This window comes from Papaver somniferum, chromosome 10, assembly GCF_003573695.1.
Source record: "Papaver somniferum cultivar HN1 chromosome 10, ASM357369v1, whole genome shotgun sequence".
Classification (NCBI taxonomy): domain Eukaryota; kingdom Viridiplantae; phylum Streptophyta; class Magnoliopsida; order Ranunculales; family Papaveraceae; genus Papaver; species Papaver somniferum.
The window spans coordinates 64718775-64745404 of record NC_039367.1 but is presented as its reverse complement, the minus strand read 5'-3'; the positions used below and the strand labels follow the sequence as shown (position 1 = coordinate 64745404).

General features: G+C 35.1%; 1 protein-coding gene and 2 long non-coding RNA genes across 11 annotated transcripts; all 3 read right to left on the bottom strand.

Annotated features, from left to right (window-relative positions):
* Positions 1-1421: 1421 nt before the first annotated feature.
* LOC113319579 (reticulon-4-interacting protein 1, mitochondrial-like) lies at positions 1422-5432 on the bottom strand. Its single transcript, XM_026567831.1, has 7 exons — positions 5046-5432; positions 4354-4581; positions 4192-4265; positions 2984-3143; positions 2755-2874; positions 2539-2647; positions 1422-2018 (listed from the first exon to the last, which is right to left on the bottom strand). Exons 1-7 carry the CDS (start codon positions 5274-5276, stop codon positions 1834-1836), a joined length of 1107 nt encoding a protein of 368 aa, XP_026423616.1. The 5' UTR covers positions 5277-5432; the 3' UTR covers positions 1422-1833.
* Positions 5433-11529: 6097 nt separating this feature from the next.
* Positions 11530-12836, bottom strand: LOC113317753. Its single transcript, XR_003343980.1, has 3 exons — positions 12766-12836; positions 12562-12669; positions 11530-11863 (listed from the first exon to the last, which is right to left on the bottom strand). It is a non-coding gene; the product is annotated as an uncharacterized LOC113317753 (long non-coding RNA).
* Positions 12837-15934: 3098 nt separating this feature from the next.
* On the bottom strand, positions 15935-19280 carry LOC113319290. 9 transcript variants are annotated; one of them, XR_003345294.1, is made up of 8 exons: positions 19095-19280; positions 18776-18858; positions 18637-18689; positions 18052-18141; positions 17723-17917; positions 17232-17457; positions 16420-16477; positions 15935-16327 (listed from the first exon to the last, which is right to left on the bottom strand). It is a non-coding gene; the product is annotated as an uncharacterized LOC113319290 (long non-coding RNA). The 9 variants fall into 9 exon arrangements; XR_003345298.1 differs by having other exon boundaries at positions 18052-18169; positions 18776-18813; XR_003345293.1 differs by having other exon boundaries at positions 18776-18813.
* Between the last annotated feature and the right edge of the window lie 7350 nt (positions 19281-26630).

Here is a 26630-nt window from a genome sequence, read left to right as displayed (position 1 = left end):
AAAAAGATTTTGAAAGAGTAAAAATTACTCTACTAACCTTAATATATAACATTACGTATAATAATACATATGTTACTACATATGTAATATGTAGTATACTAGTTACTACTAATTACTACTAGTAACTAGTATGTAGTAATAACATATGTAGTATGTAATATACTAGTAGTAACTAGTATGTAGTATGTTATATATTGATATGTAGTATGTTTGATATGTGGTATGTTATATAGTGATACTACATATTGATATGTAGTATGTTATGTATTGATAATACATATAAAAAAATTGTTATGTATTGATACTACATATTTTACTACTAGTACTAGTTACTACTAGTTTACTAGTATACTATACTATAATAGTATACTAGTTTAGTACAGTAAAGTAGTTACATAATTTACTAGTAACAATAAGATATTTTTGTTACTACTAGTATAATACATATTAATATGTAGTATCATCGTATTAATACTACTAGTAACATTTACATGTGTTGATACTAATTAGATCTGGAAGGGTGTTTTAGAAATTTATAAAATACACTTTATAGTCCCCACGAAGTTTTTGGATTAAAAAGTAAATAATCTAGTCCAAAAAGGTGGACTAGCCATTAACTGGGTCTGCTAGAACAGGACTAGCCAGTAATTCCTACAAAATCCAATAGGTTGCTGATGGTCCCATTAGATCCACATTACTCACCTAATCAACTTTAATCTTCTCTTTTGTTTTGGTTTATTGAGAATATTCTCATATTACAGTTTCTAATACTGTCTACTAGATGGATTCAAGTTGAAACTCATTTGTTCCAAGGAATTTTCTGCTGCTAAGTTGTGGATGGGTTTTCACAAAACCAGATATATATAGTTCGCCCAATTTTTTGGTGTTCAGCTTAAAAGATGATTTTTTTGCAAGAACAGCATGTACAAGTCTGCAAAGGATCAATCTGCTTTTAGAAAATCCAAGTCCTGTAGGCAGTAAAATTTTGAAATGGTAATCTATGATACACACTAGGCCACTGACATCAAAGCAACTTCAGGGATTTTAAAGATGTCAATTAACACATGGTGAGGAAAACATCCCACCAAAGAAGAACATCACCTCTGTAGAGATCTGGCAAACAAACCAGGCACAAATGGTACCATATTACACCACAGTCTATTTTTACTAATAATCTTTTAAATAATTCAGAAATAAATAAATAGTGAATATCATGATTCCACCACACCAGATAAAAAAGCTCAGATTTGATTACACTTACAGGTCCAGCAGATTCCTCCTCAGCATTTGCATGTCCTGGTTCCCCAGTTCCTTGCTGAAAAAGAAGAAAAGATATACAAGAAGTAATGCTGAAAAGCTTGTACAGGGTTAGTGTGGATAGAGCTAAAAATAGATATATGAGTATATGACTGCACTTGATCACAGCAAAGTCTAGTCACCATTTCAGTTGTTTGCAGGAAAGAACTTCACACAGCAAGTGCTAAGTCGTACAGTCTATTACCATTACTTCTTTACAGAATACTGATATAACACAAAACGTTTGCTAGCACACAGAGAGTGGACTGCATGTAACAACTAAGCTGACTAAATATGAATGAACCAGATACATTATTTGTCAAATTTTTTGACACATTTTATAAGCAACTCTTCTAAATCAGATGTGTTCTTTACTTTTTTTTCTTTACATTGAACGATGTGATTGACGTTGTGCCGTGCTAGATAGCTTTGTTCAGCTCACCAATAAAAGCAAAACCTAAAGACGCTATGCTTCAGTCAGAAGATGGAGGAGACAAGGAGAAAAAGAATAGACTGCCCTTGTGGTTGACTTCCCATTTAGTCCACTTCCAGAACAATCTTACCAGGAATGACAAGCCTTTCGTCTTTTGCCGCATGAGCTTCTCTCACCTGAGTGATCGGAAAAGTCTTCTCCACGGGTATCTTTAACTTCCCAGCTTCTGATAGCCTGCGGATCTCATCCAGCCCCTCAGAATCCGCCCTCATGTATGTCCACCAGTACTCTGCAACACAAGTCACATCATGTAAAGAAGGAACCAATATTAGCTCAGTGCTTGACAGTTGCATATATCATTAATCACGCAGTGCAGTATTTATAAAGCTCAAGATATAACTTCCCACTTGATTCATTCAACATCCACCATCCACACTATATGCATTCTGTAAGATAAGGGCCAAAAGGCGCCTCCACTATTATGTGTTAATATCCAAAAAAACGCATCAAGATTGAATTCCACTTTAATCGTCACGATTTCCTCTGAGTGGAGTTATCCATGCCTACAACACTGATCTAATGTAAGGCGTCGCACCATCAAGGAACGGTTGGTGGTGCAAGATGGAAGATCAACCCTGGGCATGCACTTGGGAATATCTCCTGTAGTCCTGTGGTGTTGACCACTACTGGGAAGGTAGTAATGACAACTATATCGTAATGTTCACAGTTGTAGCTAAATGCCTAAACATTTAATTATTGTTTTTCTGATTGCATAAACCATCGAATAATAATACTTCAAACTTATATACCTATGCCATGGGTGTAGCGATATTGCATTTGCTTCTTCAATAAAATTCCTGTAGATAGAGGAATTCCAGCGAATATTCCATAACGATCAGATATGGATGCTGCTTCCCCCTGCAAAAAGGATCAGAATATAATTGTTCATTTGGCAGCACTGAGGAAATAAGAAGCTGAAGATTCCTACTGACACAAAGTCAATTAATATTAGGCCCACTTCTTACCTGCAGTGTCATATAGTGTCCACCTTTTGTGAGAAGGTTGACCCCCATCCTTTCTGTTTCTGGCAAACCGATTGTATCTAAAACAGCACTGAACTGTCCTTTAATTGCAGTTTCAACATCCTAAAATTTAAAGACCATGACATAATATCTCAATTAGAATTTTTCCAGACCCCAAACAAATTGATATAAGACCGACGGTGACTCCGATCCCAACCCACGCAATAAGTACCTCTCTTGTATAATCAACAGCCTGCTCAGCACCAACTGCCAGAACTTGATCAATACTTTGAACTCCACAAGTAGTCGACACATGGCAACCTGTAGCTACTGCAAGCTGAATTGCAGATAGGCCGACTGCTCCTCCCCCACCAATCACCAACACCCTCTGTCTGTAGAGACATTGAAAGGAGCTTATTTACAAGGGCATAGAGAATATTGTGGCAAAAGAGGACAATATGCTAGAAGAGAAATTCCACTTATAACTGGTGAATGGTATGAATGTGAGAACATGGAGAGCATGATAAAAGGGCATCAAATCAATACAAATAGCCTGGAACAATCATAACGAGACAGCCGAAAAGTTCAAGAAGAAATAGCTACTCTAACTTTCACATGGTATTAGTTTTGAATGCACCTGCAAAAAGATATATGTCGCATAAAATTTAGCATCAACAGGAATATTCCACTTCGCTTAATATGTCTAGTTTACCTATAATGAAGATGAAAATAAGAAAGAAAGATGGGTGCATCCATCAAATGCTATGTGGCTAAGACCTTTGACGTTTCTCGGAGTGGTAAGAATATGTATAATTATATATGCCGTTACGAGAAACGAATTTTTCAAATCAAAATAAAATGTTAAGCATATGACATAAACAAAAATCCTAGTGGTAAAAGAACAAGGTAATGGGCAATCACCAGTTCTTTCCCATGTTTCACTGTCTATGCAGTTTAGTCCCCAGTATACTGGTTCTCAACAGGGACACTTATTCTCTTTATTTATTGAATACGCAGAGGAATTAAGGCTTCAACAAGAAAGAGTGGCAGATAGAATTATTCAGGTTGAACCTATATGAAGCAGGCTGGCATATGCTTTAAGTGTAAAATTGGGAACTTCACCTAGGCATCACCCTAGAGAGGTAGAAATCAAGACCTCCTATACCAGATGAATACTCATTTCAACTGGAAAACTCAATTCAATTATGTGATACTATGCATTCTTGTAAACCAGTGATGTATAAAAGCGTTTTCTTTTCTTTTTATTAGAGAAGAAAAAAGTATAAAAGCATTTAAAGCTGTACTTACTGACTATGCCAAAAATTTATTATTTTCTATATATCTTCTCTAGGGTAAATTCTGAGAGTTCCTCAAGGAAAGTCACACGTCATCAAACAAATGGAACCTTAGTAAGCTACAAAATTTGGATCTAAAACATACCCCTCGGCGATCCGAGCAGTGCCTTTTAAAGCACGCCATGCAGTCAGTGCAGCAAACGGAATGGCACTTGCCTCCTGCGTTATTGAAGTAGTTTAGGTCAGTTCTGTAGAGGTACATAGTCCAGCATGTGGGAAAAGAAGTAATGCAACTGTTACGACTTACCACATGGCTAATGGAAGCTGGCTTTGGTGTAAGTTCATCCTCTGAAAGAATTGCATAATCAGTATAAGTACCTCTCATAGCAGTTGGATGCAATGCCCCAAAAACATCCTGCCCAACACTCAGAGATCGGACTGAAGTTCCAACTGATGCAACTTCACCACTAATATCACGGCCCAAAATCAACGGAAGCAGTGGTCCGAATATAGAACGGCCATAACCAGCTCGCATCTGAATTTAAAAACAAAATAAATTCAAACTACTCAAAAAGTAAAATTCAGTGTTTGTTTTTATATACTATGATAGAAACTATAATTTTGCATGTAAATACAATGAAAGATTTTCAACATAAACATGGATACGATCTCACATGGTTGTGTATAACTTTCCTCAACTCTTTAAAAATCATTACTATCTCCCTAACAAATGACAATTAGAAAACCTATTATTCACCAGAAAACCTAATTCTAACTGATTTTCATAGTTACAGTGATCAACCTACTCATAACAAGCTCAAGATTTGTGACCTAGACTTATCAATATCCAAACAACTCAACTCAACTGATACTTAATAAAACTCCACATTTCAATTCCCCTAACAAAAATGACGCTTACAGTAACGGTTCAACATTGCACAGTAATATATATATATCAATGAACTGAAAAATAACCAAGAGAAATTGAAGAACACTAACCCTTGTATCAAGAGGATTAATAGAAACAGCTCGAGTTCTAACAAGAACTTCATGCGGTTTCAGATCAGGAACTTTCACATCATGCCGAATTTCAAGAACTTCAGGTCCACCAAATCGTGGTAAAATAACTGCTCTACAATTCGTAACTATATTTCTTATAAACCCTAGTTTTGCCATTGAAGAAGAAGAAGAATGGCGCATTTTAGTTGATCCTAGTCTCCACACAGCCATTTCTTTCAGTTTTCCAATTGGTTGCAACAAATTATAGATTCTTAATGTACTAGTATGATCAGCCAAAAAACAAAACCTAATTCGTGTCGCAAAAAAATAAGAACTGGGGGTGGATGGGGATGAATTGTTGAAATGTGAAGAGAGGGGCAAAGTCGACAGGGGAGGACTCTGGAGGAGGAGAGATGACGTGGACGTATTTCTATTCGCAAAGAGGCTTGTGGTCCCCGAAACATTTTGTCCTCGTCATAAATCGACCGACTGGGACAGAGGTGGCATATGGTCGGGCCAGGACGATCTATCCATGGCGGTTCTCCTAGCTCTGAACGGGTTGTACGAGTGGCGGAACTAGGATCATGTCCGGAGGGTCTGGAAAAAAAACTTTTTTTTTTCTGCTAAGTCATGTAATTTTATTATTAAAAATGTATCCAAAATTACACAGTAAGGATAATAAACCTGCAACTGAAAATTATAGAAGCAACAAAAAAGAAAATTAGCAAGGTTAAAAGAAAATAAGTTGTGTATATCACGGTTCTTTTAGGAACCTAGATTATCTCAAGGGTTGAATCTAAAATATACTTCATCTTCAAACTCCAATTCTCCCAAGTATCCAGGCTTTTCGTCATAAAAAAGCACAGTCCCTCTTGCAAGTAGTACACCATTCTTGGCCATCTTGTCTGCAGAAAAGTTGATCTCTCTATAAGAGTGTCTGAATGTGATATTAGTTATGTATCTCTTGGTGTTATTCCATCTATTCCAAACAATCCAAGGAATTATGCCATTACTAAAAGCCTTTAAGACTACTTTAGAATCAAGACTGAAACATACCTCCACATACTTTTCTTGACTGCCCATTCATCTGCTATCACCAGTGCCATCACCTCAGCTAGGTAATTTGTTGCTATCCCCAATCCTCCAGATGCTGCACTCACACAACCACCATACTCATTTCCTGCCACAAACCCAAACCAGCATTCTCAGGATTTCCTTTTGATGCACCATCACAACAAATAAGAATTTGATTTCTAGTAGGTAGTTTGAAGAAGCATTGTTTTACCCCCAGCCATGTGTGGTTTAATCCCAGTGATACCAAAATAAAGAAGAATCTGAAGATCATACATACTCCCCCATTTGGTGCCTCTTATTCTTATACCACACTCCTTTGTGAAGCTATTTATTCTTTGTTTAAACTTGTCAAGTTTTGGTTCTTCACCCTCATGTATTACTATATTCCTTGTATGCCAGAGTTCCACCATTATATTAAAAGTATAGTATACTGTCTTGATTGCTCCACTCTTGCCATGAGTAAAGCTCAATACTTCCTCAAAATTTATAGGGTTCAGAAATTGGAAGATCCCCCGGCTAATACCAAATTCTGACACTAAATTCACAGTGCCATAATATATGATCCATTGTGTCCTGGTTATAGCCGCACAAGTAACATTTAGATCCTGTCATAAACCCCTTTTTTTCCTGACTTCTTCCTCAGTGGCACAAGCTCCTCTCAAGAGTTTCCACAAGTTTGCAGAGGTGTAACAATGCACACATGGATTCCAAATCTTGTTTACCCAAGGCACTTCAGGGTATTTTTTTCCACCAACTGAACAACATTAGATACAGAGAATTTACCTATTAAGTCAACTGCCCAAATCAATTTATCATGCCCCTCACCTAACACAGGTAATTCGTTCTTCTCAAAAAACTTATACATACATTCTGGAATATGCCATACCTCATCTACAGTCAAATGTTCCACTTTTAGATCAATATTATGCAACACAAATTCATCATATACATGTCTCTCAATTAAAGCATACTCTTTGATCTGTTTATCCTGCCAGACTGAAGAAAAAGAAATTCATCTCCAACCAACCATCTTTTTCCTTCATTAAATTCAGGAATCACCCATTTAATACATGTCCATATTGATGACTGCCTATAAGATGTAATCCATTCATCTCTCTTGTTTTTATATTTATCCCTCATGAACATTGTCCATTCTACATCCTCTGTTTAAATATTCCACGGTTATTTCATTAGTAAGGCTTTATTCATAACTTCCAACCTTTTTAAACCCAGCCCACCTTCTGAAATTGGAGCATTCACTTCATTCCATTTCACTGAAGTCAATTTTTTCACAGCAGGGTCTCTAGACTACATGAAATTTTTAATAATTTTCTCACACTCCTTTATGACTGATCTTGGCCACTTATACACTGACATATTATATATAAGTATACTACATAAGACATGCTTAACCAATGTTAATTTAGTAGAGAACGACAGAATTTTGCCCATCCAACCAGCCAACATTTTCTGCATCATTTCCACCATTCCCCATACTTGATAAGACTTAACTCTGTCAGGGTTAAGAATTACCCCCAAATATTTATCAGGTAGGTATGACAAGCCCATTTGCAAATAATATGCTATCCCATTCCTTCTTGCATCTAATACACCATCTACAAAGCACTTACTCTTTTCTGGAACAAACAAATTATGTGTATCGGCAAACAAAAAAGATTACCTCTTGAAAGAATATCGGAAATATTAGCAAAATTGAATATCATGTTTCTTGTTGGCACTCATATCTTTTTAGAGATTGGTTGTTGTTTCCAACCAAGAGTGCTTCGAGAACCAACTATAGTTAAACATATGATTATTGTATATCATGTTCCTTGTTGGCATTCATATTCTTTTTAGAGATTGGTTGTTGTTTCCAACCCAGAGTGCTTCGGGAACCAACTATAATTAAACCTATCCAAAATAACAATAAATATCTTAATTAATTGACAAGTTACCAACAACAAATATGTTTGTTGAACTTCATCACACTGGTTAACTGGATGTCGCATTATTGAATGGGCAGTCAACGTTCTAATGGAGTAACTTCTATTTTTTGAGGTCTGACTTCTTCCCATTCAGTCTGTGAATACGTATTACTTAAGGTTCAATTTTCTGAATAACAACTTCATCAGCTTCAATATTCAAGCAATACTCTATGATTCATCTTTTTTAGGTTGATGCTTAAAAAATGCTTTCAACCTTTCTCGTTTGCATGGATAATGCTGATTTGACATTGTACTTGTAACATTTAATTGACTCAGTTACTATGTTGTGGATAACAAACTGAAGCTACAGAATTCAAAAACTTAAAACTTAAAGAGGCACGGGATAACGCAGTACCATTTAGATATCTCAAGACTTAAAAAGAAATCCCAAAATCATATCGTGTTATAGATGCCGATGGCCAATTTCTATAAAGCCTAATTAGCTTATTTAAGGTCCACAATTGGCATTGGAGATTGAAAATTAAAAGATTCAAAATTTCATGCATATGAACGCTGGTGATCTATATTATAACAAACAATGGTGTTTTTATCAATGGTCTGAGATCTACGGTTCGCACATATAAAGGACGATCCAGATGGAGCAACTAATATGTGTTATGGACACAGACGGAGATTTAGATTTTCAAGTCATAAAGACGGTACAAATCGAGCCACTCCTATATGTTTTATTATATAACCAAAATGAACGATAATTTACACTTTGGGGAGATAAATAACGACCGAGATCGAGCCATTACTTCGTTTATCTTTTTTTTTTTAAACTTCCATCTTACTCTTCGGAGAGATCAATAAATAAATCTCATTTATCAAAGGCTTTACTCTTCAGAGCAATTAAAGGTGATTTTTTTTTACCATCGACGAGATCTATTATCCTAGGTAAAACTCATTCTTATTTTGGTCATTCATATTAGGGTTCTTTTTTCTTAATTTTAATTTTTTATTTTGAAAATTGAAATTAGTTGCGGTTGTTCAGAGTACCTCCGTCTCTAAAATCTTGATTAGTTGCGATCGAGATTCTAGCACCCTAATCTAAATCAACCAGGTTGTTTATTCGAAGGCATGATTTAGATTTATACACTTTGTTTGACTTCGGATATTTTTATTTAGATATTATACTATGTGTTTAAACCATGAAAAAAAACACCAATGGCGGGACAAATCACATGTAGCACCTCCAAAACCGTACCAGTAATTAAGCACCTACGAGACCTTCAATCGGCTGACTGAGATGGTGGAAGCGGAAGTGGACTTTATGGGGACGAATGAGGTCACAAGCCTAGACCTCTTGGTGATTGATAGAAATGTGAGTAGCTCCAATTACATGTATTGCCTAATGACGACTTTTTCAATCGCTTCCTCCAACTATACGAACCTTTAGCATCATACCTATTCATCTGCTATGTTTTTCTTAAGTATTTTATATTTTTTAATTCGATCAATCAATTTTTTGTATGCCTAATACATCATCGAATCAAAGATTTTTTGGTCTCAAGATGTATCTTCACTTTTACAACAAAGACAGTGGCAACAAAGTTTATGTTGTGAGGTATATAAACTCAAGATCTCGAATTTTCTGTATCAGATGGTTTCTCTTTGGTTCTCCAAATATGCTTAATTTGGAGTATTTGTTTTATCTTTGATTAATTTCTGATTAGGTCTTAGGGAACGTTTACAGTTGCAAAAGACAAAAAAAAATGGAGTCATATTTTGTTTGACTACATTAATAGTTTAGAGTGGCTTATTTATATTTTTAGGCCTATTTTTAGTTAAGAGAATCACGTACCGTCATGGCGGTCAGTTTTAGTCCTCCAATTTATTGGCTATACACAAAATTAATAGAAAACTCGAATAATAAGTATAGAAAACATACTAGGCCTATCATCAAGAATGTTTACATAGAACTAGGAACACATGCGCGAAGTATATATATATACCGGGGCTCAACTTTTTTCGAGTTTTTTATTTATTGTTTGGCCAGCCGGTCAGTATCCTCATACGAAATTTAATCAATATGTAATAATCGGGTCGTGTTTAGTTAGTCGGATCATAACAGGCCCCGACCGTTGATTTGTCTGAGGTCAATCAAAAATTATTCGTGAGTCCATAAGTTAGCTGGAACCTGTAGCCCCAGTGTGTTTTTTTTTTTTGGCCGAGTTAGCCTCCGACTGCGGATTACAAAATCTATGATCAAACGTGTAATCCTTTTATTAAAATTAGTCGCAATTATGTTGAAATTCAAATGTATAATCCTTAATTAGTTTGCATGTTTTCTCTGTTTTTGTTTGTTGTTTGGTCAGCTGGGTAATAACAGTCGGGGCCTACGACCCCGACCATTAGGGATGATTTCAGTATTTTGTCGGCCGTGTCATAGTTAGTTTGTTATAATTAGTCGGACCTACAAATCTAGTGTTTTGTTGGTCTGTTCAAATTAGCCGAGGCTTACATCCCCTGCCATGGCTCCTTAACCACTTTGGAAATTAGTATTTGGCAATAAAATGTTTTGTTGGTCCAGAGTTGTTTATTCTTTTGAAAATTAATATTACAAAACTAGTCATAAAAATCCAAGGTGACCAAACTTGTGGTACAAAAACCCCACTCAAATGTTGGGATCCATTAAAATTCCATCTTAAACAAAATTGATACAAAAACCCCAAATTTTTAAAAATTGATACAAAAACTCCAAATTTCAAAATTGGTTTCATCAAATTCTTTGGGGTTTCACCAAATTTTATGATGAAACCAAATTTTGATTTCATCAACCGCGAGTTACTTTTGTTTTGTTGGGGTTTTTGTGTTACTTTTGTTTTGATGGGTTTTTTGTGGATGGATAGTGACACCTTAGGGATTATAACTCGCGGACCGTTGATATTAAGATTAGTCACTTTTATTAAGAAATTAAGTTAAATTTGGAAACTTAATTATATCAGGAAAATTATTCTCTGGTCAAATCTAAGATTAAGATTAACCGTGTTTATTGTTATGGCTAGGCTAGGATTAGTATTGTCCCGCAACATAATCCTAGTATAGCTAAATTATGTTAGGACATGACTACTAAATTAAACGTCATCCTCCAACAGTATTAATAGTACACAAAATTGGTTAAAAAGACCAAAATCAATAATTTCTGGGTGAAATGGACAGTTAGATTTTGATACTGTTTAAATAGACAAAAATGTAAAAATAGGCAGGATGTATCCAGTTTCATCCTTGCTATTTTTTAAATTTAAGCTAGGATGAATCCAATTTCATCCTTGCTATTTTTTTGGCCATTTCACCCAAACTATTTTTTACTCGTCCATTTGAACCGTGATTTAAAAATATTTGGACAAATAACCCATTTTCCGTTAATAGTACTAATATATATAGAGAGATTATATCGACAGTACACTAACTAATGCATCAATTGAGAAAAGCACATTGCTTGCTGCCAGTAGCAGTATATTTTATGGAATCATTAAATCATACTACTGATATTGTGATGACTATCACCCTCACTTTTCCTGTATGCTTTGTCAATATTCCGGTAATCAGTCACCTATCCATACCCATCATTCTGATAGGCCGTACGCTCCGGACGGTGTTCATTTCTCCTGTCCCCTTCGTTATTGTCTCTAGGTAACCTTTCTCTGTCCTTCCCTTCTTAGTAATCCTGACTCTGGTGATGCACTTCTTGCTGGCCTTTTAGTTCTTGAACTTGCAGGTGGTAATGATCTTACTATGTCTCTTAATGTTCATGAACTACCAAGAAAACATAAAATGCAAACCCAAAATTAAATAAACTTGCACCCAAACAGAATTGTATTAACCACTAAACAGTGTATAAGATGTTCCAAAATTGCACTTTAGTTCTCCGACAACAACAATGGAAGCAAGTAATTTCCCTTCGTCCCTAAAAAATTCCCAATGTACAACACAGACTCTATAGAGAAAACTATCAGACACATGGATGGTTGCCGAATAAGCTCCGGAAGGTCTAATTGTCGGTCGACAATAGCTATTACTTGTGGTCATGGGCATATGAGGGGTGACCTCCAGCGTATGAGCTACGCCAGGCAGATGAGCAGGCGGTACATAAGAACATGAATGTTCATGTACATGTAATTGAATTCTATGACTATAGTGCCAAGCTTATTTGGCCGGTACTTAACTTTTACTTCTATGTAAATAATCTGAAGGTGGCCTAAAATAAACAATGTACTGTATTATAAATCAAACAAACAATAATATTGGGAAAGAAGAAACAGAATTTATGGGAGACAACCGATTTTAATACAATAAATACATCTTATTAACCACATAAGAGAACTTAAGAGCAACAGAATCAAATAAGAAGAGAATCAAAATTAAGTTATTAACCAAATACGATTCTGCAAAAATAAATAATACACATTAGGTTTTGAATCAAAATTTGTAGAAAAACATTACTTAAACCTAACCTTCTGCTCCAGTTCTGAAGTACTTATGCCTGTTGAGATTTGTCTAGTTCTGTTTCTTTTTCCTCTTCCTCTAGTGGCAGAGATTTAACCTAAACCCAAAAAATCCAACTACGAAGCAACAAAATCACAAACCTATCATAATTTTTGAGTTCTTCAATATATCAATACTTTACCCTATTAGAAGAAGAAGTTGAATGAACTTACCAAAGAAGTTGAATGATCATCCAGACATTATATTCTGGATATTACTGATCATTGACGATGACAGAAAAAAAAAAAACAGTTCGTCTCTTTTTAAACCCTAAACTTGTGCGAGATTTTTTTTTTTTTTTTTTTTGAAACTTCAGAAATCGCTTATAAATTCTATATAAAGGTTTGTTTATTAAGCCTTTTGATACCAACGGGAGAATCCTGAAGAACAGGCGAAGTCTTATATAGGACTTTTTGGTACCATAATTAGGACACATCTTTGTTTCCCGAAACAGTGCTATATACTAAGAAACCTCACGATACACAGTTACGGAAAGCACTACGAAACCAAATACTTAAAGGGAGCTTGAAGAAATCAGGAAACTCAGGCATCTGACGCACAAAAATATCCCTCACCTGTGCCGTCGGATGACGAAATCAATGGTCGGATATATCCGGATAGACAAACACCACTTCTTTTTATAATATACATATATTTAGGATTATAAATCGTGACTGGGTAGGAAGATTTCTGTATATAGCTGTCTTTTAGGAAAACATTTGTGTTGCTAGTGTATAAGCCACGGGACAGTATGCGGAGCATTTGGAATATAAATGAATTCATTTTTACTTTTTTTGTTTCAACTTCAACGTCTTAATGTTAAAGATTAAGAATTAATGCAAGTGCTGGTAGAGGAATGTTTTCTTTGGTGCGATTGGTGCAAAGTTAGAGTCCATGACCCAGTACCCGGGTAATACATAAGATGCTAAGACAATAATTTGTAAAACCTTTTCACCTCTAAAACCGATATCACCTACACATATAATGTTAAAATGATTACACCTCCCTTGTAATGTTTGTACAAGGTACCATATTCGCTTTGAAGTCACTAACCACGACGGGCTCTCGCTATATTTGGGACATTTGACTCCATCGTCGAAACGATTATAGGCCTCCCAGTAATGGACATGTGTTAGAGCACTGCTCGGTCGAACTCGCAAGCGTTGCTATTTCAAGATTGTTTGTCAAGTTTAGTTGTCAAAACTATAAGTCTTGATTTCTAGTCTACTTATAGTTATGTCTCGGATTAGGATAGAATGTGTAGTTGAGCTTTAGACTTCACGGCGTTCATCGATTAAAGGCGAAGAACTACTAAGGGGAGCTTGTGGAAATTCATCAACAAAAGGTGTGTGGAGACTTTAACTCATCTATCACTCAGAAGTCTATTTTATTCTATCTCCTATTGAGACAAAGTCGTATAGCTATATAGACTTTACTTTATACACATTTGATATTTCGAGTTGAGTTTAACTTGCTTATATCTTTCTTGAAATATGTGTTGGAAAGCTTTTTTCTTTAACTACGTTCATCATTATTCTTGACGAAAGTCAAAAGATGATCATGTGAAAATCGCCCGGTAACATCTTACATGATTTGTGTGAGACAGTCATTTGATGTAGACTCTCGGAATGTTTAGTACTGATCATTCGATCACTTGAAAATTTCTTATAAGCTAATAGTTTGCGTGATACAGCTTCTAAGAATGTTTCAATAATTGAAATGGGAGTTTAGAACAATCAACCATTATCTGGATATAGCACGGTATGCATACCCGTATGCAAACTGTTGCAAAAATAATTCAGGTCCGGGAACCAAGTACGCATACCCGTATGCGAACGGTTTTAACTGTCAAAGTCCGGGAACTAAGTTTTTGTACCCGTTTGCAAACTTATTCACCTGAGTTCGGTCTGGAACGATAGTATGCATACCCGTTTGCGAACAGTCAGAAAGGATCAAGTTCGGAACTTAAGTTTGCGTACCTGTTTGCAAACTTATGAGGTTAAGCTCTAAAATCGGTTAAGTATGTTTTTATACTCATGAACAAAATGCAATCTTTGCAAATCGTGGCTAAAATGTTCATGAACTGATTCTTTTTTACTCAATCCGATTTTGCTTCAATTGTGTCATGTATACTTCTGTGAGAATATAAACAATAGAACAACTCTACGAGTAACACAATTAGATTCATTTGAGTATCATTTGATCTAGAAGTGTTAAGATGAACATGGCTAACACAAAAGTGTTCATGTGGCTAACTTCGGTTAACTGTTATTGAGCCAACTCAATATACACTTTTAGGTACGGTTATCTAAATGAAAGTATATTTCACACTACAAGAAAATGGGGGTTTTGTGTCACAAAAATTTGTCAGGAAATCCTCTTTTTTTGTCTCGAAATATTTTTTGGGATGAATTTTTTTTTGTCACGGAGTTGTCTCAAATACCCCGTATGGGAAAGTATATCGCGGCAAAATTATGAACGGTCACGAGAACAATTAATTAATAACTAAAAATTTATAGTCAACAAAAGTCTCTTTTGCCAACGAAATAAAATTGTTTGTGAAAGTTATTTTAATGACGAAAAACTTCGACACCAAAAGGCAATTTTTTGCGAGCAAGATTTTTGTCGCAAAAATGTAAATTCTAGGACAAACTAATTTGTCTTTAATGATAACTATTTCAGACCAATAAATTTGTCCCAAAAACGAAATTCTTGTGTCAATTTAATTTGTCTTTAGTGATAACTATTTAAGACCAAAAAATTGTCTCAAAAGCGAAAATTTTGTGTCAATTTAATTTGTCTTTAATAGTAATTATCTGAAACAAATTTTTTTTGTCCCTAATGAATTTAATCGGAGACAAAATCAATAGCCCCTGAATACCAGATTTTGAAGACTAACTTGTTCGTCTCTAAATATTTTATTAGTGACCAAATTTCTTGCCTTAGAAAGAATATTCGGCGTCAAACCCCCTACTCTCCGAAAGATTTATTTTTTCTCTAAATTTTTTATCAAAGATAATACATTTTGCCTTTAAAACGAACTTTCAAAGACAAATGTTTTTGTCTCCAAAAGCAACATGTTTTGTCCTTAAAAATTCCACCAGTGACAACTCACTTTGCCTCAAAATACTCTTTTCAAAGAAATGCTTCCCTCTAAAAATAGCGCCTCTAAAAATCATAATCAATGATAATTAAATTTGCTTTAGAAAATGAATTTCTAAGACAACTTTCTTCTTCATTAAAGAGATTTTTTTTGATCTCTAAAGACTTTATTAAGGACTACTTTTCTTCCTTAGAAGAGAATTTTAAAGACAAAATTATTCGTCTCTACGAGCTTAATTATGAACCGCAAACGAAAATAATATCAAAAATTCATTCAATCTTTTTTATTCGCATTTTTTTATTACAATCTTAGAATCATAACAGATGGAGCTCAAAACATTTACCGTTACTATGGAAAACAACCTAAAAACAATAAAACCAGCATAAATTGAAATTGTATTCTAAACACTAAAAATTTAAAATACTATACTCATAACTTGAAACCCTTCTTCATCCAGGTCAATTTGGTTCATGATTTGAATCGATATCTCTTGTTGGAATAATTCGTAATCTGCTTGCATCTTCCGGAATTCTTCTTTTAAATCTTATTCCAAGAACCTCATTGAAAATATCAGTTTCATCTCTTTGCTCTCCTTCAATGATGCTTTTTTGTTGGAGCGGAATCATCTTATCCTATATAAAAATTACATGTCAGTTTACAGGTTGATAAAATTAAGAAAAATAATTAGACAAAAATCAAGATGATATAACTTTGTGTTGCTTACAATTTATTCGGTCTTCGTCTTTAAGCTAGTGAAACAGAAGCACCTGGCTTCTCTTTGGCTGCAACAAAAGGAGAGCAAGTGAGAGAAGAGTTTAATAAAAATTGAAACAGACATATACATATAAGTGTTCATATAACGCACTTAAATTGTCGTTATACAGTTGCCAATTCGAGTAAAGATCTGTCTATTACTCCAGCTACTTCTTCAAATAATATTCATTCTTGGCATGCAGATAACTAAATGGAAAATAATACAAACAGTCGAACAGATATGAGCCAGTCTGATGGTTTGCTCCTTCCTGGAAATGATGATGATAGTTTAAAAACTATGATATACCTCTGCGCAATGCAGGTACATCTTAAAGGCAGTTCCGGAGCTGAGACAGGTGATAGAGCCCGATTGCATGATATGCACTAACAAATTGACCGATTATTAAATGTACACAGAATGAACATCATTATTAAGTGCATTAAGAAACTGTCAGATTCACCGCACACCTCATACAATTGGGGTTTAAGTTCAAACATGTTTTCTGGTTATAATTTGTTCAATTTGCTATGTAATTGGGATGTAGTTGTGCACTCATCCGTGTAACCTTGAGTTTTTGATGTCACTGTTTTGGTGACTCAAAAATTTTAATCAAAATTTGCCCTTGTTCTGTCAAAAAAAAAAAAAAAAACCCGGCTAGCATCCTTATTACGGGCTTAGAACTTAAAGTAGTACACTAACCCTTAAACTTCTCTAGTGCTAAGTAATTCGGTATCATGTTAAAAATTCCTTGCTTGTTAGTTCATGTGGTTGGAGAAAAATACCTGTCAAATGTCAATCCTTTCCCAACTAAAGCCAGTTTGGTTTTGACAGTCCCACTAGGACGTTTGTAGCATAAATGGATAAAATGAGGAGGATTTGCAGAAGCGCCGGCAACAACCAAATACAAACCCATTTTCAATTCTTTGCATTGTTCAACATCCAAAATGTTGGCAGTAAAAACATCGCTATACATGGAAGCTACTTTTGAAGCCTCTTTTGCTAGTTCACCTGTGTCATAAGATTCAGACAAACAAGTAACTCAGCACTTTGCTCCTCCAAACATCAGCACAAACAAAGGCAAAGGGCGGTACTTAAAAGACTTGAAATAAGATGAAATATTAACCCCACAATAAAACAAAAAATGCATGAGAGTGGTGGTGCGCTCTGTGTGAATTGTGTGAAAATCTTTTTAGACATTCATAGGAATAGGTTAATCAAATGTGATGCGGACAGGTGCATATCTTGTGCAAAAGAACTGATAATTCTTACGAACCAGGGGTGAGCACATTCGCTGGTGCATTAACTAGTTCTCGCCCAAAAATAACCCCTGAGCAAACATCACTAGCATATTTGAGCTTGTTTTCAAGTTCAGGTCCAACACCAAGACCAATAATATCTACGGACTTAAGCAGTGGATTCTTTGAATCTGACTTAAACCTATTGTCTTCATAAACACCTAACACGGCTCCTGCAACAATAAAAACATCCGAAATAATCAATATCCATGTGTGAAAAGAAGGAACGCATCAAAAATAGTTCCAAACTATGCATATCATCCTGAGACAACCAAGAAAACTTGCAAGGCTCACAAGAAAAAATTACCTAATGCAACAGCTTAATGATTTTGTTAGGTGTTGCAACCGACTCTTCTCCAACTACATCCCCATCCCGATCTCGCAGCCACCTAACCAACTACAATCAGTTGAATTTTTCATTAAGTCTGCAAAGAAAAGCATGTCTAAGGAAACGAGAAATGCATAGCACCCAGCTCACATGAAGCATAAATTTTAGAAATAATAACTAACTGGCACACATGAGTACATGACTAGGTGAAAGCAGAACAAAACTTGAGTGCAAACAATATTTGAGGGGGAACAGTGAAAGGAAGCCTTCGTGGTCCTCAGGTTGTATATATGAATATATTATCTGCAACCCACTACCAGATTTAGCTGGCTTTGTATCTGATCCTCTCAAACCCAAATCGGTGAATTTGTTAAAATTCAGCTTCCCAGGCTTCTAGACAGAAAACTGAAGGTCTAAGAGCCTTTAGCTACTAAGTATTAAACTGAATCACCTCAACTTTACTCGCACATATCAAAAATCAGTGTTGGAGACAATTCATTAAAAATTATAAAATTGCAGAACGTTCATTCGATTTCAGAAACCAAAGGGTTTATACAAAATTACATTGCAGAAAATTGGGTGCTTCAGATTCGTTGAGCTTTCTCCTTCTTTGGTGCCTGAATTAAAAAAAAAACACAAAATCAGTAAAACAAAACCAATAAAAAAAACAAATTGGAAAGATGAACCAACACACAATACCAACCATCGAATTTCAGTGATGAAGTCATGTATTCTGAAAACCTAACCCCGAGGAAGAAATCAAAACCCTTGTTAGAAATCGGCATCCTAATTAGAAATCAAAACCCTAATTATAAATCAAATCCCTAATAATAAATCAAACCCCTGATTATAAATCAAATCCCTAAGGAGGAATCGACAGTTAGAAATCAAACCCCTAATTATAAATCAAATCCCTAAGGAAGAATCGACAGAAGATGAGACAACTGGTAGAAATAAAAACCCTTATTAGAGATCAATACAGACTAAAAACTGAGATTTGACGAAATTTGTAGAAAATCTACCATTGATTAAGAAACTTGAACACGCTAAGCATCTAATGAAGGTGGTGCATCACCTTATTCGCTACTGGTGTGCTCTATTAGAACTCTTCCCTCTAATTTTTTTTCTATTTTTGTTTCTTACGATTGATGAGAAATACCAGAAGAGAGATTGAGAAAGAGATACCATACGACAGACTCTCTTGGACTGAGCGGAAAGAAAAAGGTTTTCATAAAGCGGATCTTGGTCAAAGGTGTAATATTTACTGAGCGGTAGATTTTTTTTTTTTTTTGAAACGAAAAGAAGATATTATTGGATGGTTAAACTGTTATATAAGACATGTCTATTAGTAACTGAGAACTGATTTATGTAGGAGAAGAATCAGTCCATAGTTTAGTTATGGGCTTTTTAATAAAGTGGCAATGTTTTTGTAATATTTCAGAAAATGACCGTTATTTTGAATGTTTATATAAAGTGGTCGACATTGACATTTTTTATCTGGTTTTTTTTTAAAAAAACGGGTAACAACAGTTAAGTATACACGTGTCAGTTAACCAGGTTACTAAAAGACATTAAAGTCCCTTATTGAGTGACTAGGCCTATCTAAATAATTATAAGATACTGAGTTTTACAGAATCATACTGAGTTGCACCCGATCATATGTTTTCCCCCAACTCCTGTTCTTCCACAAAATGAAGAACCCTAAGTTAGAAATACCATTACTGTCTTTGTTTGCTACTGATTTAGCCAAATTAAGTGACTAAAACCCATCCAAAGCTAATTAAACCTACCCATCAGATCCAAGGAGTGCTCAAACTTGAGAAGAACCAAACTTTAAACAACAAACCGGCCAATAATTGATAGGAACCAAATCAAATCCTGCAAAATAAACCCTCCAGTCCCCTGGTTCATTTTACCATTTCCGTTTTCTGCTAATTCAACAAAATTCAATCAATAAAGAAGGAGAATCAAACATTAATCCATACATTTTCCGCAACTCTTTCCCATTAGAACCACCGTTACATTCTTACTTGAATCCATCAGTACTACTTCACCTTTTTAAGGTTTCATCATCTCCCAACCCCATTACTCAAAAACTAATTAATGGAAACCAGTACTTTTCCATCGTCATTCAATGCTCAATGCACATACGATGGTCAGTTGAACAATTCGAAGACTAACCATCAAGATACCACCAAATCATCACCATCAAACCAAGATCGGAACCAAAAACATCAAAAAAAACATAAATCGGTAAAACCCCCAATTCGAATAACCCTAAACCCAATTTCTATTTCATGTGAAAAATTAATACAATCAACCATCAAATATATGCAAAACGAAGATAAATAAACATTGGGTTTGATGTACTTACCCTTTTTGAAGACCCATATTACTTCAATTTAACGTTGTCCTTCTTATTCTTCCATTAACCTCAACTCTTGTGCATTGTAATCGACCAACAAACTGTGGTAATACTCTTTCCTTGCCATAAAATCTTCCAAAGCATATTATAGACTTAATTATTCTTTAATTACTTGCACTTTTATCCTCAAAATTTCTCTCCACTGGTTTTTCATGTAATTACAAGAACATAACACCCGATTGAAGAAGAAGGAAAAGGTGTTGTGTTGGTACTGTTTTGTTAGGATATGATAGTCAATTCGCCATGAGAAATTGACTTAATCAACGTGATTGACTTGTCTGGTGGGCCTAGATGTGAAAAGTAACAGAAATGCCACTTTATGTAAGATTTAAAAAAACTGGTCGGTTTATAAATTAGTGGTCCGGAAGCTGGTCATTTTTTTAATTTGCCCTTTAATTAACTCATCCTTTCTAGCTATCTTAGATGGGATATCAGCAATTTTATTTCTTTCTTTTGGAATGTGATAACATTTCCAAGAACTAAAAACAACAAAAAAAAAGACTTAATGTTTGCACTTCCTTAGGAATAATAGGTTTTCTGGTTGCATGCTCTTCTATTGAGTTTTTGCAATTCTGAATAATACTGTCTGGATTCAAGCTCTTATCTTGAAAAAACTTGTCACATCTTGCAGTCCACAGGCACCAAGAGATCTTTTAACCACTTCTTGTTCAGTTATCTGTTTATTCAGTTATCTGAGGGGTAAATATTTCTCTTGGACTTCTCCTACCGATTAAGGCAAGTAAAAACTTTTTTTTTCCTTTTAATCCGACCTTTCTAACTGAAATTATCTGATTTATGGATCGGGTCAGTATTTGTTGTTTTGAGTTATATCTAATTTATCTGATTCAAAAACATGTGAGTTAATGGCCTAGTATTTAACTCGGACTTCTCCACTTTTACTAATAATTATTGAATTATTATTTATATGAACCACCAATTTTTAAATTGTTACTTAAAATCTTAACTCTAAACCATTAACATAAAACATGATCACCAATAAGGTGAAGACGAGAATCACCATTAACGATAAAGGCTAGAAACTCATTTTCAGATCGTTTTGAGAAGTTATATTCGTTTTCAATTTGAGTATAAAATTATACTCGTTTTCAAATTTGGTGTAAAATCAAATGCATTTTCAATTCGGGTATAAAACTATTTTCGTTTGTACTTGAACTGAAATCGAGTACGATTTCATATGTGAAAATAATGGGTTAACCAAAATCGGTTTACACGATACACACAAAAAACCGATTTCTGACATTGCACAATAGGAATCGGTTTATAAAAATGCTCATGTAATCTGATTCTAACCAAAAACAAAACAAAAGGAAAATATATCTCTTCCGTACCAGAATCGGGCGATGTGGGCATTAACGTAGACCGACTTCGGTTCAATTTTCTCGAACGATAATGGCCATCCAGGATAATCGGTCTCTGTGGGGATGAACAACAACCATTTCTAAATGAAATCGGTTTACAAGTACGTTCACAAACTCCAGCAGAATTTCTCAGGTCGAGAACTTCCGCCAGTTCGCGGACTAGGTTCGCGGACTGAGTTCGCGAACGTAGCTCACGTCACTATTCCGGTTCTCTTGATCAACAAAGTTCGCAAACTTCGGTTCAAGAAAAAAATGACTTATACATATATGTGTTGCCACACAATGCTTATATCCATCATTGGTTATTTAATCTAAACTCTCATTTCAATCATTGAAACATTTTCAGAGGACCTTATATAGTTGTTATTCACAAACCATTTTTCGTCAGAACAATTTTCAAAGTGATTGAAACATTACATGACATTCATCACTAGGTAAAGATGAATTTGGCTAAAGCGAAAGCTTACCAACACATATTTCGAGAAATAGATAGGCGAGATAAACTCGGCTCGAAATAACAAATGTGTATAATCAAAGTCTATATAGCAAAACGAATTTTGTCTCAAGAATAGGAGATAGAGTAAATAGACTTTTGAGTGATAGATAAGTTCAAGTCTCCACATACCTTTTAGTCGATGAAGTTCCACCAGTTCCTTGAGCAGTCCTTCATCTTGTATGATGATTGCCATGGAGTTCTTGAGCTCAACTACACTTTCTATCCTAGTCCGAGACCTTAGCTATAATAGGCTAGAAATCAAGACTTATAGTTTTGATCACTAACATTGACAAACATGCTTGAGATAGCAACGCATGCGTGTTTGACCGAGCAATGCTCTAACACTTATAAACCCGGAAAACTTTGATTTTCTAAAAATGAAATCGGTTTACCTTTTGCAGTCTGGTGGACAATTTGGAATGAGAGAAATGCCAGATTATATGGTGGGAGAAGAAGAAATTGGAATCAACTAATCATCTTCGTTAAATGCACTATGTATGGGCTTCTTCGACTAAGCTGTTTGATGATTATTCTCTTAGTACTCTTATTTATAACTGGGAAGCTGTTGTTGGCAATAGCAACAATTATCCAAAATTTTGTATATTGTCTCTTTAGATTGTCACCACTTTGGTGACATCTAAATTTTAATAAAATTTTCCCTTTTCTTTGTCAAAAAAATAATAATTGTGCATCGTAAAAATAAAATTGAGCATCTATGCTTCCGGATGAGCCATAAAACATAACAAATAAATTCAATTTTTTTCCTGAGTTAAAGACAGCTAAACTTTCATGTCTTTGGACAAACTTAAAGGTCTCAGTTGATGTCCAAAAACTACGAGGCTCATTTAATGTTTCTCAAAAATAATTTTTGGATTCGGATATCCAATTTTTTTTGTTCCAACAAGAAATTTAGGAAAGAACTCCTTGCTGAACACTTTAGGAAAGATCTTGCTTTCCTATCTCTTTCAACATCGACTTTGTGTTTTCCTCTTTGCCTATTCAAAGGGTAGTTGTTTTTTATTTGCTTTTTTAACAATAAAGATAGAAGGTTTATATTAGAACTTTAAACATAGGCCATACATTGTCTTTGCCTAATATCAGCACTTATTAAGATTTTATAGGGGCAATTACGACAGGGTAAATAAATCCTTTTGTGCCAGAAAAAAAAATTGTATGATCTTTTGTCTGGGTTTTGGTTTAATGCAGGAAGTGAATCAGTTTTCCCATGTGGCAGCATTCGTGATCTTTATGTGTCAGGGGAAGACCTAAATGAAATGGAAGCTCTGGCCAAGAAATTTGAGAAGGAAGATGGAATTTTGGATGAGGTTCAACAACAACTCAAATCTAGAAGTGATTTGTGTTTGCAGTCAAATTTATTTCCAGGCCCTGATCAGTCCGGCTATGTTTCGTACTGTGAGATAAAATTTGAGAAAAATTTACAAGCTAGATCAGCTACAATGTGTCGAATGCGAGATTTGAACAGTGATACTGATTTCTTTCATGTGTCAAGACACAGTGAAGAGTTAACTAAAACTCTACCTCTCTCGCATCTGCAGCGTCAGAAATATGTTTGTTTCTAGATCCCAAGGTATGCTCTTTCCATGAAATTGGGTTTCTGTTCCTTGAGGCTTTGAACTTTGTAGTTAATCTTGTTTCAAAATATCTCTTAACAGGTTGTTCCTGACAATGGTTTCGAGGAAGTACCACTCAGTGCATGTAAACCTTCACAATATTCTCCATTATATGACAAATTTTTGAGTAATACGAGAGACAGTTCTTAGGGATCTCCATTATGAAGAAGCAGAGATCACTCTTGTTCCAGCTACTGCTCTCTGCATATTCCACAATAAGCATAAGGGATACGGCTCCCTTTCTAGGAATGAGAGAGGAAGAGGCCACCAACTTTAAGCATGTTTACCCTTAATTCTGATAATATGGACACCCACTTTCTGCCTAAGTTTCTTACTTTTGTAGATGTCGGCAACTCGGCATGATGGTATTTTGTACTAGTGTTAATATGTTATTGTAGGATCCTCCTAAATTTGTATATACTTAGTCCTGGTGCGTGATATTACCTTTTGGTTTTATACAATCCTTGTACCTCTAGCTGACGATGATTGAGATTATGAAAATTGCGTGCAGTTGATTATTCAATTTGTTTTTTACTTAATCACTTCATATTGTTGCATCTGGGACAAGTCCAAGCATCAAGCTAGCACTCTGCTGGTGGTGATATTTCGAGAGTACTGTTGCTGCTTTGGAACCACTTTCTAAACTAAGGATCACTTTGGTGTAGGTATGAAGTGTACCACTAAATTGTTAACACATTTTTATTGATCTATTACATGTTTACAGCTGTTTTTTTTTCACTTAAGAATCTGCTTTATCATGGTCATGCGTTAGATTTTGAACCCTTCTATTTATCTTTTTAGATGAGAATCTTGGAATGGATTTGGAAGAGGAAAAATCTCTCTCTTCCCGCAACAAACGTTCCACCACGTATGATTGCGAATGCCGGTTATACTGGAAGCAACAACACCAGTTCAATTCTTAGAACTGACCAGACTAAATCACAAGCAGTCACCGAATATTCGGAGTTGCTGACCACATATTCTCTTGCCACTACAAAGTTTTAACGGAAAAATTTCAGATTTGCTTCGTATTCATTTAGATGACGAACCAATTTTTGTCTGCATAAATAGATATAAGGACAAAAGTTACACGTTGTCAGCAATAGTTTTTTTGGAGACCAATTTTTTCTCTGTCAGTAAAAAACAATCCATTTGCGACAATAATTTGTTTGGATACTAATAGTTTTAACGGCAAAATCCTTATTTGACGGACATTCAGGAACAAAAGTCTCGGATTGTAAGTAATAATATGTTTGGAGACTATAATTTTCCTTTGTCACTAGAAACCAATTTTGTGACCGAAATAATTGGTTACAAAGAAATATTTAGAGGCGGAGATAGGATTGGTCACTATATTTGGTCACAAAAAAAATATTTTGAGACGGAGACAGGATTGGTCACTATATTTAGTCACAAAAATTTTCAGTGACAACTTTAAAGACTAAATTTACCGTTTCTCACGAAAAAAATATATATGGAGACAAAAAAAAATTCCTCCTACACTAGATTTGTAGACAAAATTTTACTGGTCACATAAAATTTTATCACTAAACGTGTGTTTTGTTGTAGTGTCATTTGTGTGTAACAAGCTAAGACCATCTAACCGTGGAAAGATATTAGCTTGAATCTTAAATCAGGTTTCATCCAACGGTGCATATTGATTGCTTTGTTCCAAAGTTATCAAAACCTGATTTGAAGACTATATAAGGGAGAACTCTAGCAACTGGGAAACCCAATCCTCACACCTCATGTGTGATACTTGTTGCGACTAGAGTTGATTCTCCTTTAACCTAGGTTTTTCCTAAAACCACTATATGTTAACAACTTGAAGACTTCATTGGGATTCTGAAGCCAGACCCAACTATTTTCTCTGTAGTTGCGTGTTCTGATCTTACTTGTTTTATCGTATTGAGTATTATCTTCTGTAAGATTTTCTCGAGATTTATCTCTGATAAGTAAGATATAAAAAGTAATCACAAAGCTCTTCGTCTCATTCTTTGTGATTCCACAATAACTTGTTATACTACCATATAATTAAGTTATTGCGAAGTGATTGATATTTCTAGAATGTTCTTCGGGAATATAAGACCAGATTATCAATTGGTTCATGTACACCTTGATTTATCAAAAGACGGAACAAAAACTTTGTAGGTATTTCTGTGGGAGACAGATTTATCTATCATGATAGACTTTTTTGTGGGAGACAAATTTATTTATAAAGTCTTCGACTTTGGGTCGTAGCAACTCTTAGTTGTGGGTGAGATCAGCTAAGGGAATCAAGTGGGCAGAGTCCTGCTGGGATTCAGAGACGTAGGGAACTTGACTGTACCTTAATCAGTGTGAGATTGGTTAGGGATCAACTACATTCCAGTCCGAAGTTAACTTGTAGTAAGCTAGAGTCTGTAGCGGCTTAATACAGTGTGGTGTTCAAATCTGGACTACGTCCCGGGGTTTTTCTGCATTTGCGGTTTCCTCGTTAATAAAATTTCTGGTGTCTGTGTTATTTATTTTCCGCATTATATTTGTTTATATAATTGAAATATCACAGGTTATGCGTAGTTCAATCAATTGGTAAATCCAACCTTTGGTTGTGGATTGAAATTGATTGACACTTGAACATTGGTCTT